General features: G+C 29.5%; 2 protein-coding genes across 3 annotated transcripts; both read left to right on the plus strand.

Moving 5' to 3' along the window:
* Positions 1–1470: 1470 nt before the first annotated feature.
* LOC114077885 lies at positions 1471–2246 on the plus strand. The gene has a single exon (XM_027918254.1). It carries the CDS (start codon positions 1471–1473, stop codon positions 2140–2142), a length of 672 nt encoding a protein of 223 aa, XP_027774055.1. The 3' UTR covers positions 2143–2246.
* Positions 2247–10103: 7857 nt separating this feature from the next.
* Positions 10104–15168, plus strand: LOC107025866 (heparanase-like protein 3). Of its 2 annotated transcripts, none has more exons than XM_015226639.2 (9): positions 10104–10645; positions 12476–12512; positions 12619–12802; positions 12898–13046; positions 13291–13521; positions 13612–13801; positions 13893–14018; positions 14470–14569; positions 14650–15168. In XM_015226639.2, the coding sequence occupies exons 1-9, from the start codon at positions 10424–10426 to the stop codon at positions 15019–15021; spliced, it is 1611 nt and encodes a 536-aa protein (XP_015082125.1). In that variant the 5' UTR covers positions 10104–10423; the 3' UTR covers positions 15022–15168. The 2 variants fall into 2 exon arrangements, with proteins under 2 accessions (XP_015082125.1, XP_015082126.1); XM_015226640.2 differs by lacking the exon at positions 10104–10645 and adding an exon at positions 10708–12354.
* The last annotated feature ends 36 nt before the right edge of the window (positions 15169–15204 follow it).

Raw genomic sequence — 15204 nt, forward strand, 5'->3', positions numbered from 1 at the left:
ATCAAGAGTGTGTCGAGGGATTGTGAATATACTGTCAATTTATGATTGTGCGCTATTCAATCCATATAATAGCGTTTGGGCATTATGATGATATCATGATCAAACACGTTGGATTCGATATCATCCTCAAAATTATTGAAAGATTGTGAATATAATCTCAATTCATGAACCACGTAAAATCAAGACAAGATCTGGATTCCTTATGCAACTTATTATTAGTTCTTTAATATAAAAATAGTACTTATTATTATTTTGAATTATTAAAATAACTTTTTTAAATATCGACATAAATTAAAAAAAATTACCAATATTATTATTATTATTATTATTATTATTATCTTTTAATTGAGGCATTTGGAGCGTTAGTACAACATCAACCCACAATGCTTTTCCTGAACGTATCTATTTTAATTAATAATGGGAACGATTAAAAATTGTTGAATGGATTATTTACTTTATATGAATACTAGCATATATGTGTGATATATATGAAATATTAAAAGGAAATGAAAAATTATATTGCCTAGATGTAAATGCATCATTTAGTGCAAAACAATAAATTTCAATTACGTATTCAAATTCCTATTTATTGGAATTAAACATTTGGATGCATAATAAAGTATTCATATTAATTAAACACTTCAATTCAAATTTTGGGGGAAAAAAATTGATATGTATTCTCAAGTGTTCATTACGTAAATAATCATTTAAAATATACCACGACATTCTTTAATCAATTACTCTCATTAGCCTTAATTAACGGTAAAAACATCATGTCTCTTTCGTTGAGGTTGATGTATATAATTAAAGGGGGTAAAATTTATCTGTAACGTGTGTTTACACCACGTGGCTTGGTGTAAACATCCGATGCGGACAAATTTTTTCCTTATTAAAGGAGATGAACGAGTGTGATTAGTTTTATATGAAGGAAGATGTTTCTAGAATAATGAATGAGTTTTTTTACTTATTTTCTTGTGTTAAGTATATGTATGTAAAAAATATTATATATTTTGAAATCATTTATATATAATCTAAATATATATTATGAGCGGTGAAAATTAGGTGGTTGGGATGGACGCTACCGGGATGGATGTAAAGATAGGGTGGGTTGGAGCCTCGGAGGGTAGGGAGGACACAATTAACTGTGAATGTCATTTGTAAATTTATTTTTTCTACTTTCATTACCATTTTTGATTATTCAAATAAATATATTTCACATTGATTGAAGTAACGGTAAAATGAACAAATTAAATATATGTATGGGTTGTTTCACTTGATTTTATTTATGAAAACAGTTGAAAATATTTGATGCAATTAGAACACTTAATTAAATATGTCATTAACTAGCTTAAATTAAACTGCAATCTTAAAAGCTAGGCAAATTAATGGAAAGCTAATTGTAACGTTATTTTCACCTAATAAAAAGAGAAATTAACCCAAGATAGCTAGAGGCAAAATAATCCCAAAAAAATGTCTCTAGTTTCTTTAATAAACATGAAAATAATATTCGTTTTGTGCTTATTAATCGCGATTGAACCTAGACTCTGGCATGTTGTTGGCATTCAAGGTTTCGGGCCGGGTTTCTTGGGTGGTTTGGGTGTCCAAGGTAACGGGCGGGCCTTCTCATTTGGTTCGGACGGCCAAGGTTCCGGGCGGGCCTTCTCGTTTGGTTCGGGTACCCCAGGTTCTGGGCCGGGCTTCTCATCTGGGCTGAATAATGGTGGGCCATTTTTTTGGAGTTTTAATGGGCCTGAGGCTGATAAGTGTTTAGCAACTTTTAAAAATACTCCAAATTGTGTCCAAGAAATATTTGGGTCATTGTTCAAAATACCATTTAACTTTATTGGGGCTCCATTTCACTCTATTGGGCCTCAATGTTGCAAAGTTGTTAGAGATATTGAAGATAATTGTTGGCCCAAGATTTTTCCGATAAGCCCGCTCTTTCCTCTCACTCTAAAAAATCTTTGTAACTCACAGGGTCAGGGTCAGGGTCAGGGACAGGCTCCGAGTGAACAACAACCACCATCTCCTCCGTCTCCACCTCAACCAGATGTGTATCCAACTCCATCAACTTCAACTTCATCGCCTCCTCCACCGCAACCATACTCATATTCATTTTCATTTGCAAATAAAGGAGATTAAGAATGGGCTTGTTGGAGAATAGGCCCAAATTTGAGGTTTGGGCCTATCGAACACGAGTCCTTGAAATAAGCTATTGGGCCTTTGATCCATGAAGAATTGAAGATTTCGACAAGGAAATGGTTTTCACCATTTTTTTTATGTAATTAACAAGAAAATAAAATCCTATTGTCGTTAAACAATTCTTCGAGATAATCGATTTTTGTTCCAATTTAGGGATTTTTTTTCATAGGACATCCAAAAAATAAAAAGAAAAAACAAACAATATTCTCTTTTTTCTCCTAAATATTTGATAATTTCCGTCACAATTAAGTGAATTTTGACTAACATTTCAACAATTTGCGTGTTAAACAAGTGTGCGAGCTCAAATGACATATTTATTAAGCCTTGGCATATGCAACAAAAAAAAAAGATATAGCATACATACATCAATATGATAAGATTACACTCTATATGAAATTCAATAACTTTAAAATCTCAAATTCGCTTACGATATAGAACCTTGGAATTACAGTACAGTTATATCCGTGTGACCTACGTATAGGCCAGAATTCGAATCGTAGAAGCAATCACTCATACTTGCATTATAGTAAACTGTTCGCATGTAATCCACACTGTGCAAACCTATTCTTCAAAACCCTACTTACATTATATGTTTTCTGCATTAAACTGTAACTATTTACCATACGAGTATCAGAAATCAAAGTCCTTTTATCTTGGAGATTTTTTTTATTTTTCATTTTTTTTTAAAAGGATGAATATGTAAGCAAAAGTTAAACAACAAGAAGGACAAAGTAGGTGCAACAAATAAAATAAAATACTATATAATAACAAATGCAAATTGACAATAAAGTCAATAAGCAACGTATCAAATAATATGCCTAATACACCAAAAAAAATAATTCATAATTGAAACACCCAATTTGTCTTTCCTAATGTTTTCTCTCTTGAAGCATTTAGAAAAGAGAGAAAAAAAACCATATTATGGAGACTTTCCACTTGCTCCTTAATTTATCACCATATTTAGCTTATATATATCGATAGTATAAAGAAATATATCATTACGTTATTTTTTTCTAATACAAATATAGTATATAGAAATCTTTTTGAATAACTTGACAAATTTCTTTTTTTTTAAATTATCGGTATATATAAGTTAAACACGTTGTGATACAATTAGTAAACTTCTTTCTTCCAATTATAACAGACAAAAATTTGCATGCACACGCAAACATATATGGAGATAAACAAATAAGAATAAAGTTAATGATATAAGTACAATATTGACCAAAAAAGATGAAGTCATGGCATCCCCTCAATATTTCCATCTAATCCATTTGAGTTAATTATTTTAAAAGTTGTTATTTCGAAATTAAAATCGTATTTTTTATTGAAGAAAATTAAAATAAAAAAATAATTTTCAAAAATTATAATAAATTTATAACTATCAATTGAGTGATCATATCGATCTTTGCGAAATCAACCCTTTCTTTCCTATGAAGAAAATCATTATTTTTTAATTAAAGTTTCCCACTAAAAAGTGTTTAGTAGTTGTTAATTGTCGGTGATATTTTGATTGAATAAGTGAGAGAAAAAGAGATAAGACATAAGTGCGTCGTAGACTAAATTAAGAATCTATTACCCTATCAGCTCTTTTTCTTTTATAATTTTATATACATTTTGGTTTACATGACACACTCTGTGACTCCACATAGTTAAGACATGTAAAAGATATTTAAATGTCACATAAGTCAAAAGGGTATATAAATTACCAAAAAAATGAGTTCAAATGAATAATAAAACATCATTATTGGTTATATTTTTAAATCAAAGAAAGGATAAGAGGATAACAAGATTATATTTTAAGTTACTTCAGAAAAAAAATTAATGAGACATGTGACATTGGTCAAAAACACAGGCAATTTTCAATGATATTAATTTGACCTAATAAAGTATAGTATATATATAAAAATAAATATATTGTGGTCCTCAAGGAGTAAAGAACAATGGATTTGGTTTTTAGTAGTTATTTTTTGGTGAGAATTCAACTACTTTATTATAAATATCAAGATAGGGTTGTTAAGTTTGCTAAAGAAAAAAAAAAGCAGAAAAAATTAAATTAGAATATTGTCCCTTGAGAGAAAGATATTAATCATAGTTTTATATTCTTATATCATACTCAAATCATATATTGAGTAAACTTAAGTGTGAAACATCATCACCTTAGCCAACTTTTCTCCGATTATTATTCGCTTCGTTTACTTTTATTTGTCACAGTTTACTTTTTCAAATTTAAATTATGGGAATTTTGATCATATTTTAAAATGTATTTTGTCAGATTAATATGAAAAGGATCGTGGATTATAATATTTTTCATATAATTTTCAAATTTTTAAAATTTTATAAATTCAATTGAGTTTGAAAATCAGTCAAGTTAACTCATATAAAACGAAACATGACTAGCAAAAATCAACAAACGAATGAGTAATAATTTTTTTTACTACTCCTATTTCTCAAAGGAAAGTTTTGAAACAACAATTAATTATCGTAATGTAACTTATAAGTGGTTCAAATCATAAAAATAATTATTAGAGTATTTACGTTAAGATAGACTATCTACATTAGACTCCTTAAAATACAATCCTTCTTTAAATACTGCGTAAACACGAAATACTTGTAAACTAAGCTATTTTACTTCTCCTATTTAACTTTTTCTTTAATTTAAGCACAACAAAATTAGATAATTAAAAGGCAAAAAAAAAAGCACATAAATGAGATTTGCATACAAAACTAATTCAAACTGACTTTTAAGTTGCATGCATTAACAATGTAAAAAAAAATAAAAAAAAAATCCCATCAGGTCACTTAAAAGTAATTTTTTTTATCTCAAATGTCTCAATTTATCTAACAATTTTTTATTTATAAATTTATCCACAAAAGAATAATATATTTAAAATAATTTAGATTTATATATATCCTTTTTATCTTATCCTCGATAAAATCATTACTAGGCACATCAATTTTTAGGCTTATTTTAGACCATAAATATCATTTTTTCCAATAAGTTTGTGTATGAACAAACTACGTCACATAAATTATAACAAAGAGTTGATCATATAATTTTATTTTAAATTACAAATTTCAAAAAAAAAAAGTTTTTTCTTATTTTCCTTTCTAATTTCATATTCAATCAAATGTTGTCATGCATATGTATATATAGAGTAAAATTTGAAACTAATCAAATGCAAAGAAACAAATTTGACTTTCCAATTAAGTAAATAAAAATAACCAAACATGGGAATCAGTGAGAAACAGCAATTAAATAGGATCAGAAGTTCACAAAATTTCAAAAAAATATATATTAGGTTAATTTCCCAGCTACTACTATTTGAATTTTTTCAAAAAAATAATCTTGTTAGGTAAAGGAATCATAAATGCATAGACCTAACTAAGAAGTGGTCTTAACAAAAACAAAAAAAAATTATATCAAAATAACATAATACATAAATATATCTTTTATTTTAGTATTTTTTGATATTTTTATATTTTCAACTTTGCATATGCGTCAAAAGAACACTTAAATTTGTATAAAGTTGAATAAATAGACGCACAATTAGTCTTCTGTGACATAATATATTATACATAGAATGATATGTAGTCGTAAACGTCAAGTAAGACGCACTAAAACAAAAAAAAGATTTAGCGGCAATAAATAGTGCTAAAACTTTTACTGACATTAGTTAATTGTCATCAGATTTAATGTCACAATAGACTTTAGCTAGGGACATTTATGAATATTGCTAATTGTCATTAAAAATACTTAATTTAGCAATAATTAAGTTATTACCGTTAATTAATTTCCACTAAAAATCATTTTTAATGTAGTAACATGTGTCTATACTTATTTAACGTAAATCAATATGAATTTATATGTATACCCAAAATCAAAGAACATAAATATCAACTAAAGACAAATTAAAAATAACATTTATGTATTTATGCCTCTTAGGGGTGGGCATTCGGTAATTCAGTTCGGTTTCGATTTTTTTTTCGGTCTTCGGTTCTTGTACAACGTGTACCCAACACCGAACCAAAATAATTCGATTCGGTTTATTTTTTTTATTTCGGTTCTGTTTATATTATTTCGGTTCGATTTTGTTATTTTGATTTTTTAATGGGCCTGCTTAGTTAGGCTTTTTAAAATTTAAAAATTAAAAAAAAATTGTTTGATTTTTCAGCTTAATGGGCTAAAAATAGTTATGTGTCTTTTACTTTTTAATTTTTCATTTTAAATTATAATATTTATTATTTAACATTAATAATTAATATAATATAAATATATATTATAATATAATATATTTCGTTAAACCAAAATATCGAATAACACAAAATTACATACCGAAAACCGAATAAAAATACCAAATAATAGAAAAATATATATCAAATACCAAAAAACCAAAACTAAAATATCAAATAAATTCAATTCAATACGATATTTTGATTTTTCAGTGTTTATGCCTAATCCTAATGCCTCTCAAAACTAACACTGCTTTAAAAATTCAAGATAAATAATGATAATATGACAGAGAAATTGAATTAGATAAAATATTAATTATAAGTTATTTAAATGGTTAAATAAATGTCACATTAACTTTAAGATATGTAGTTTGTTATACCTATTATTACCTGTCTGAATATGACCTTTTTGACCTTCACCAGAAAAATATCACCAACTTTTTTTTTTCTTTTACTAAATAATCACATAATTTCTGCATTTTGCAAGATTTTTATAATCTAAGATTTTTTTCTCTTTGGTCTAGCCAGGCTTTATTCAGTTCAAAATCAAATGATCACCAAAACCCTCCACCATTTCCCTTCTTCCCTAGTAGAATTTGAATCTTGCTTGCTTCGTTATTACGTCAAAAATGATTTTTAACGATGATTAATTAATGACAATAATTTAATTATCATCAAATATGTGTATTTAGATTCAGTTGACAATCTTTGTAAATATTTCTAAAGTCTATTATAATATTGGATACAATATTAATTAACTAATCTCGATAAAGACTTTAACATTTTTTATTAATGTATGTAACCTATTGCCGCTAAAAGTTATTTTTCTTATATACATGAAGAGTTTTTATCGGAGGATTCAACATCTACTGTAGTGTGTTTGAGAGAGTTTTTTGACAAACTTTTTTTTGAGTGATATTCATCTTGTTCTTTAATCATTTGATATTTTTATTGATAATTATAGATCTGATTAATTCAGATTCACATTGTATAGACAGTTACACATCTAAAACATAATCTACATGTTCAATGAAATTTAGTAGCTTTTACTTAAATTTTACAAAAGTACTAAAAAATTTACTGAATTCTTATAAATATTTCATAATTGCGAGTTCAATAATTATTATTTATCAAAATTATTATAATAATCTAATAAATTTTTAAATTTCAAATTTGCTTGGTTAATATAAGTTCATCATGAATCTATCACAAGTACTACAAAGTTACTAATCATAGTCATACAATTTTTTAAACATCACATATGTCCAACTCTAAATCTAGTCATATACCAATTTCTCAAACATCTCATGATGTGTGCCTAGAAAAAAGGTTGAATAAATTCATTCATAACTCATTTATCATTTAAATCGAGTTATTCGATATTCATGTTAATATATAAATACAAATAAAATAATCAAGTTATTTTAAAAAAACACACAATTAGAATGTAATCTTCACTATCTTCTAATTCTATAGAATCAATACTTTACCACTTTCATAATCATTCTCATTTTATAAAAAAAATATATATATATATGCTACACAACCCTTCCACCTTTCATACAATAACAATAATTACACTTTAATTCTAAACATATTGAAATTGACTATATATTTGTACTCACTTTATTTTTAAAATAAATGGTGTTTCAGATAATTAAAAATTAATGATTTTTTTTTTAATTTTAGCCTTATTTAAATAAAGAGAATTTTACAGTTACTAAAGAGCTATATTTTTATAAGAATATTTATTAAGAATAATTTAGTAAAAATACAACTTATTTTGTAGAAATAAGAAGTTTGCTTATTAATAAATTTAAGCTAAAAACATCACTTATTTTAAAATGGCCAGACTCATAAAGAGATTCTTAAACTTGTAAGGGATTTTTTCGTCAGATATCTTAACTACGTCATTTTCCAATCGAATCATTGAACTACCCATAATTTGTTCCTTTTAAACACAGTTGACTGATTTTGATAGACTTTTCTATTGTAAACACCTTCAATTGTGTTCGTATTCTAGTGATTTTGATTAAAGGAATGAAGACAAACGGTGTATTAGTCTCATTTGTTTTCTAATGTGTTCAAGTGACTTGAAGTAAAACACAACTATTCTCGAACATTTTTATTATTCAATTGAACTAATGAGTTTTGGAACAACATATGTATCCTCTCTATCAATATCCTCACAAAATTTGATTCTACATCAACCAACGGTGTTTAAAAGAAAAAAATTATGGATGGTTCAATGATTTAATAAGAAAATAACATAATTAAAGTACCTGAAGAGAAAAAACCAACAAGTTTAGAGGTGTGTTTATATATTTGGCCTTTTAAAATACAGCAAAAGTACTATGAAACTTTATCATATATTAACTTGTTTTAGGCAGACTATCAATCTACCGTAACTCCAATTTTTTTGTAAATTTGAGATCGATAACGTGAACAAGCTCATCCACCACCTTCCCACTAATTTTTCCTTTTATCATAAAAAGAAACCTATCTCACAAAAGTTTTAAAGTACACTTTCTCCATAACAAGAAATTACATTACTTATTTTTTAATACAACTATAGTATTATTTTCACCCAATAGAGACATTGGTTTGAGAGCAATGGTCCCACAAGACATTACTTATCTTTTTCCTTTGTAGTTGAGCAATCTTTTTTTTTTCTTCTTTTTTTTTCACTTTCATCAAGCAAAGAATCCCAAAAAAATGGCCCATTGACAACTTGATGTATACATTATTCTCTTATCCATATTTATTTATACAATGATTTCTTTTATGTTTCCTAAATACTACAACATTACACACAAAAATATTATTATCTTTTATGATATAGTTTAAAATTATTTTTATTATATATATTGAACTCTTTCTGATTTTTTTCTTTTTAATGGTTTCTTTTCGTACTTTGAACTTCATATAAATTATCATAAGAACCTTCAGTTTTCAAATATTATTTTTCACTTAAAGTATTAAATTATTGCGAGAAAATTTTAATTTACTTTAAATTATTGCGAGAAAACTTTAATTTTCACTTTGACAACATAAATTACTTTTTCAAATGCTCACTATTTTGAGGGCCAAACGCCTTTTTACTATCCTTACCGAATTGACAACTTGATGTTTACATTATTCTCTTATCCATATTTATTTATACAATGAGTTCTTTTATGTTTCCTAAATACTACAACATTACACACAAAAATATTATTATCTTTTAAGATATAGTTAAAATTACTTTTATTATATATGTTGAACTCCTGGTTTTTTTTCTTTTTAATGATTTCTTTTCATACTTTGAACTTCATATAAATTATCGTAATAATTTTCAATTTTCAAATATTATTTTTCACTTAAAATATTAATTATTGCGAGAAAACTTCAATTTTCACTTTGACAAATGCCTCTTTACTATCCTTACCGAATGTATATCAGAAATAGCTCTCTAATAGTAGTCGAGACATAAATTTTACGAAAAAATTTGAAATATGAAAAAGTAAACATAAGAAGAAACTAAATGAGATTTGATATCTAGTATATATACATAAAAAAATTTAATCATATATAACTGAAGTTTAGATAAACAGCTCGATTCTACCTCACTCTGTTACTATTTCTTGAAATAAGATCTGCGTATATATATAACAGTTTTAAACTTCAGTAGTGCGATTATGGGTATGTTGTTCCAAAATATAACATTACACACCAAATCTTTAAATTTCTTTTTCAAACTTTACATAAAAAAATCATTTCTTGATCCAATCTTGAACCATAATGGCTGATTATGAATAAAGCTTACTTTTTTGTCCTGTCACCCTTACTCTTACCTTTATAAACTCTCGTGAACAGCCTCCAATGGGGAGTTCTACAGCAACCCATTTCATATTTTTTTGCAAATTTTGAGCTGCTAGCTATGTTAGAGAAACATAGATCTTGATATTTGTATAGCTAAAGTTTTTATCTTTTTTCAATTTTGATAAAAATGGGTTCTTTATTTTTGCAAAAGGGAGTGTTGGTGTGGCTTTTTTTGTTTAGTTTGAGATTTATTTGTGGAACAACAGCTCAAGGTACTGTGTTTATAGATGGGAAAATTGCTATTGGAAGAATAGACAGGCATTTTATTTGTGCTACTTTGGATTGGTGGCCACCTGAGAAGTGTGATTATGGAACTTGTGCTTGGGACTATTCTTCATTCTTGAATCTGGTAAACTAATTTTCTTGAATGCATGTTAGCTGTTGTTTTTTTTGCAGTTTTATTGTGTAGAAATGAAGTTGTGGTGTATGTATTTGCCTTTTCTGTTAGCTTGTTTTGAGTTTTATTGTGTAGAAATGAACTTATGTTGTTAGTTTTCTTGAATGTATTTGCCTTTTCTGTTAGCTTTTTTTTGAGTTCTATTGTGTAGAAATGAACTTATAGTGTTAGTTTGTTTGAATGTATTTGCCTTTTCTGCTTGCTTTTGTTTTTTTGAGTTTATTGTGTAGAAATGGACTTATGGTGTAGTTTTGTTGAATGTAGTTTCCCTTTTCTGCTAGTTTTGTTTACTCTTTTTTGAGTCGAGGGTCTATCGGAAACAAGCTACATCTTACCCTTTCCCAGACCCCATGGGGTATATTGTTGTTGAATTGTGTAAAAATGCACTTATGGTATAGATTTCTTGAATGGATTTTCCTTTTATACTAGTTTTTTCTTCTTCTCTTTTTCCATTTTATTGGGTAGATATATTCTTATTGTGTAAGTTCTGTTAAATTATGATACTAGGGGTTGTTAAATGTCGATATATTTGCTAGAGACGGAGCTATGTTTTGAGTTTATGGGTTCTGGATTCTAGAAAAGACAGCTTAATGTGGTCTGGATAAGTTATTTTTACATACTAAGTGAATTTTCAAACACACAAATGCAAATTTTGTTACTAGGTTCTACCCGAACCCGCAGACAGGCTAGTAGCTCCACCCCTGCTTTGCCACACATGAATATATGAATATGAATTTCCCTTTTCATTTCTTCTTGAATTTGAATTAGAGAGAGTATAGCAGCAAAAGTTTGCATATAGTTCTGGGATTTTAGCACTTTGGGTAAATAGAGGTAACTTTGGAGTACTTCGTATTTTTGTTTTATGTAATAATGAGTGAAATGAGTTTAAATGGAATGACATGATCCATGAAGATTCATATAACTGATTTGTACATGCCCGGGATTGAGGCATAGTTGGTATTATTGTTTGCTATTTTCAGCTTTTTCTTGTGAAAAATTGACTTAGTATGTTGAGATCTAAGAGATTCCCCTACCCACCCCACTCAAAGATAAGAAAAGTTGGCTGATAGTTGTTGGAGTTAGTTTGTTCTGCTTTCTACTTTTCTACTCTTGTTGTTTGTTTGGTATGATTTCATTTATTAAGAAAAAGAACCAACTCCCAGAAAGAGCCAAAACAGAAAGGAAAAAGAAAACAAGAATGACTTGATTCATTGTGGACAACAAGATGTCAAATGAAACACAGAAACAAAAAGGTTGTTAATTTGGTTTTTGCATTTGACATTACTCAAAGTAGTTCTCTTGATTCACAGTGAACATAACTTGAGAACTTGAACTACTCTCCATTTCACATTATTTCGTTGTTGTTACTGCTCTAAATTTTGTATACCCTTTTTCAAACTACTTGGAAATGCTGTATTTTAAGCCGAGGGTCTATTTGAAACAACCTCTCTGTCTCTACGAGGTAGGGTTAAGGTTTGCGTACACTCTACCCTCCCTAGACCCCACTTGTGAGACTACGCTGGGTATGTTGTTGTTGTTGTTGGTGAAGTGCCTATCAGTTGGCTTGAATCTGATAAACTATCATACGAGAAAGATCTTGTTATGTGTTACTTGACCCAAGGTCAGAAGCAACCTCTCTATTTCCACGAGGTAGGTGTAAGGTCCGTATACACTCTATCCTTCCCAGAGCCCACTTGTGGGTTGTACTGGGTATGTTGTTGTTGTTTGTTATCGTGATGCATTACTAAGTTGTGTCCATCTAATCATCTCTTCTATTTGCAGGATCTTAACAACATTATTTTTCTCAATGCAATAAAAGGTATGGTGATATAGCTTAGCTCCTATAACTTAAGAGCTTTCACATAGTTGTATGTTTCTGTAACAAACTAGAGTCCCTTAGTGTTCTTCATTTTAATATGTTGCAGCATTCTCACCATTAAAGATTCGTTTGGGCGGAACTTTGCAAGACAAAGTCATATACCAAACTGAAGATCATAAACAGCCCTGTGCCTCATTTGTTAGAAACACAACAGAGATGTTTGGTTTTACTCCAGGGTGCCTTCCCTTGTCTAGATGGGATGAACTCAATGCATTCTTTAATAAATCTGGGTAAAAATCGCGTCTTTTATTTCCTTTTGTTTGGACTTCTGTCATTTTCTTTTTAAGACTGAAAAAAGTTGATCAACAACTTGTGTTTCATTCAGGGCTAGTATTATTTTTGGATTAAATGCTCTATATGGAAGATCGGTACACCCTGATAGTTTATCTGTCGGAGCGTGGGATCCAAGCAATGCTGAATCACTTATACGTTATACTGTTAAAAAGGGATATGATATCCATGGTTGGGAACTCGGTAAGGACTAAAGTATGAGTTTCATTCAAAAACATGTCTATAAAACCACGCTACTCCCTATATCCCAATTTATGTGACATTCTTCTTTTTTAGTTAGTCCCAATAGACCCCAAGTTTCAATAGTCTTCCTTTTTATACTCCGTGCCCGTCAAACATCCTCACATAAATTGGGACAGAGGGAGTATAACATATTGTTAAAGCTTAAGCAGAACTATCCAACATATATTGTCGATTTGCTTTCTAGGGAACGAATTGAGTGGTAGCGGAGTTGGAACCAGAGTAGCAGCAGATCAATATGCATCTGATACTATTGCCTTGCACAAAATAGTGAAAGATGCTTACGAGAATTCTGAAACTAAACCGTTGGTCCTGGCACCGGGAGGTTTCTTTGATGAAGGCTGGTTCAGGGAATTAGTAAATAAAGCTGGGGCATCATTTGATGTGGCAACTCACCACATATATAATCTCGGTCCAGGTATGTAATCGCAAAACCTGAATATGATCTGGTTCTTAGTCTTAACATCATCTCAGAGACGTTAAATGGGATTTTGCTTTTGATTCTTAGGAAGAGATGAACACCTTCTTGAAAAAATCCTCGATCCATCTTATCTCGACGGAGAAGCTGATACATTTAGCAAACTTCAGAATATCCTCAAGACATCTGGTAGTTCAGTGGTTGCATGGGTTGGTGAGGCTGGAGGAGCTTACAACAGCGGCCGCAACCATGTCACAAATGCCTTTGCTTTTAGCTTCTGGTAATAAAACTCAACTATAATGTTCAACTCTGTTGGTTGTTTGCACATAATCCTGAGTTGTGTTGAGTTTGGAATCTGGAAATAATTATAGGTATTTGGACCAGCTTGGTATGTCAGCTGCCTATGATACCAAGACATACTGTCGACAGACATTGATTGGTGGAAACTACGGTTTACTCAATACGACTACCTTTGTACCAAATCCAGATTACTACAGGTAAATCAGTACTCCTCGAGTTTCATTTTATATGTCAGCGTTTCACTAGACACAAAGTTTTAAAAAAGAAAAGACTTTTGACACGTACTGAAACTACCCTTAGATTTGTCTTCTTAAACGCGCAATGACATTTTATATGGTTATGAGAGCATGCCATTATAGGTAAAATAGAAAGTCTAAAGTTAAAGTGTTCCAACTAAAGAAAGGTGTCTTTGTCTTGGAACTCCTGATAGATAAGAGAAAATCGAAAAACCTCTTACCTCATACTACTTTCTCCATACAAATCTAATGTTTTGAAGAAGAAAACAACAATTTACCCCTCACTGTAAAGGGGAAAATATCATATAAAATGGAACAGATGGAGTAATTCTTATTGTAACATGGCATTAGCAGATAAGACTATCTTTTGTCATCTTTATTCATCGTCATTAAACAACGTTCCTTGCTGCAGTGCTCTTCTTTGGCACCGATTGATGGGAAGGAACGTTTTGGCAACGAGTTTCTCAGGGACAAAGAAAATACGTGCATACGCTCATTGTGCAAAGCAATCTGTAAGTTGATATTTGCATAGTGTCACACTAGCTACATATATATTGTACATTTGACCTGAAAAGAACAAAACCATTTGCAGCAAGGTATCTCATTACTGTTGATCAACCTTGATGGCAACACCACCATTCATTCCAGAGTTGATTTTAACGGTACCATGTTACATCAACAAAAACACAGACATCATCATAACCACAGAAAGAGTTCAATCAAACTGCCTAGAAGTAACAAAATAGCATCAAACACAAGAGAAGAATACCATTTAACAGCAAAAGATGGAAATTTACAAAGCCAGACAATGCTACTAAATGGAAAGGCACTAATTGTAGATTCATCTGGAAATATACCTACATTTGAGCCTATATATGTCAATTCAACAGAGGCGATAACCATCGCGCCACTCTCTATTGTATTTGTACACATACCATATGTACTTTTGCCTGCTTGTAGCTGAGTTTGTATTATGTATTAAGTGATGTATGGAGCCAAAAGGGGTTCCATTTGATTATTGAACCAATAAGTTACACAGAGAATTATGTAAAGAGAATACATGTATTATTTTTTTCTCTAAGAGAAAATATAAGCATTTATTCTTGCTATAGACCATGTATTACTTGCATATCTATTCTGCTTCAAC

Source organism: Solanum pennellii, chromosome 7 (assembly GCF_001406875.1).
Source record: "Solanum pennellii chromosome 7, SPENNV200".
NCBI lineage: Eukaryota > Viridiplantae > Streptophyta > Magnoliopsida > Solanales > Solanaceae > Solanum > Solanum pennellii.

Bases quoted from the DNA above. Each gene is read 5' to 3' on its own strand.
- LOC107025866 (XM_015226639.2), top strand. From the start codon at position 10,424: ATGGGTTCTTTATTTTTGCAAAAGGGAGTGTTGGTGTGGCTTTTTTTG. The intron at 10,646-12,475 runs GTAAACTAATTT...TTCTATTTGCAG, and splicing joins ATTCTTCATTCTTGAATCTG to GATCTTAACAACATTATTTT. The intron at 13,047-13,290 runs GTAAGGACTAAA...TTTGCTTTCTAG, and splicing joins TATCCATGGTTGGGAACTCG to GGAACGAATTGAGTGGTAGC.
- LOC114077885 (XM_027918254.1), top strand. From the start codon at position 1,471: ATGTCTCTAGTTTCTTTAATAAACATGAAAATAATATTCGTTTTGTGC.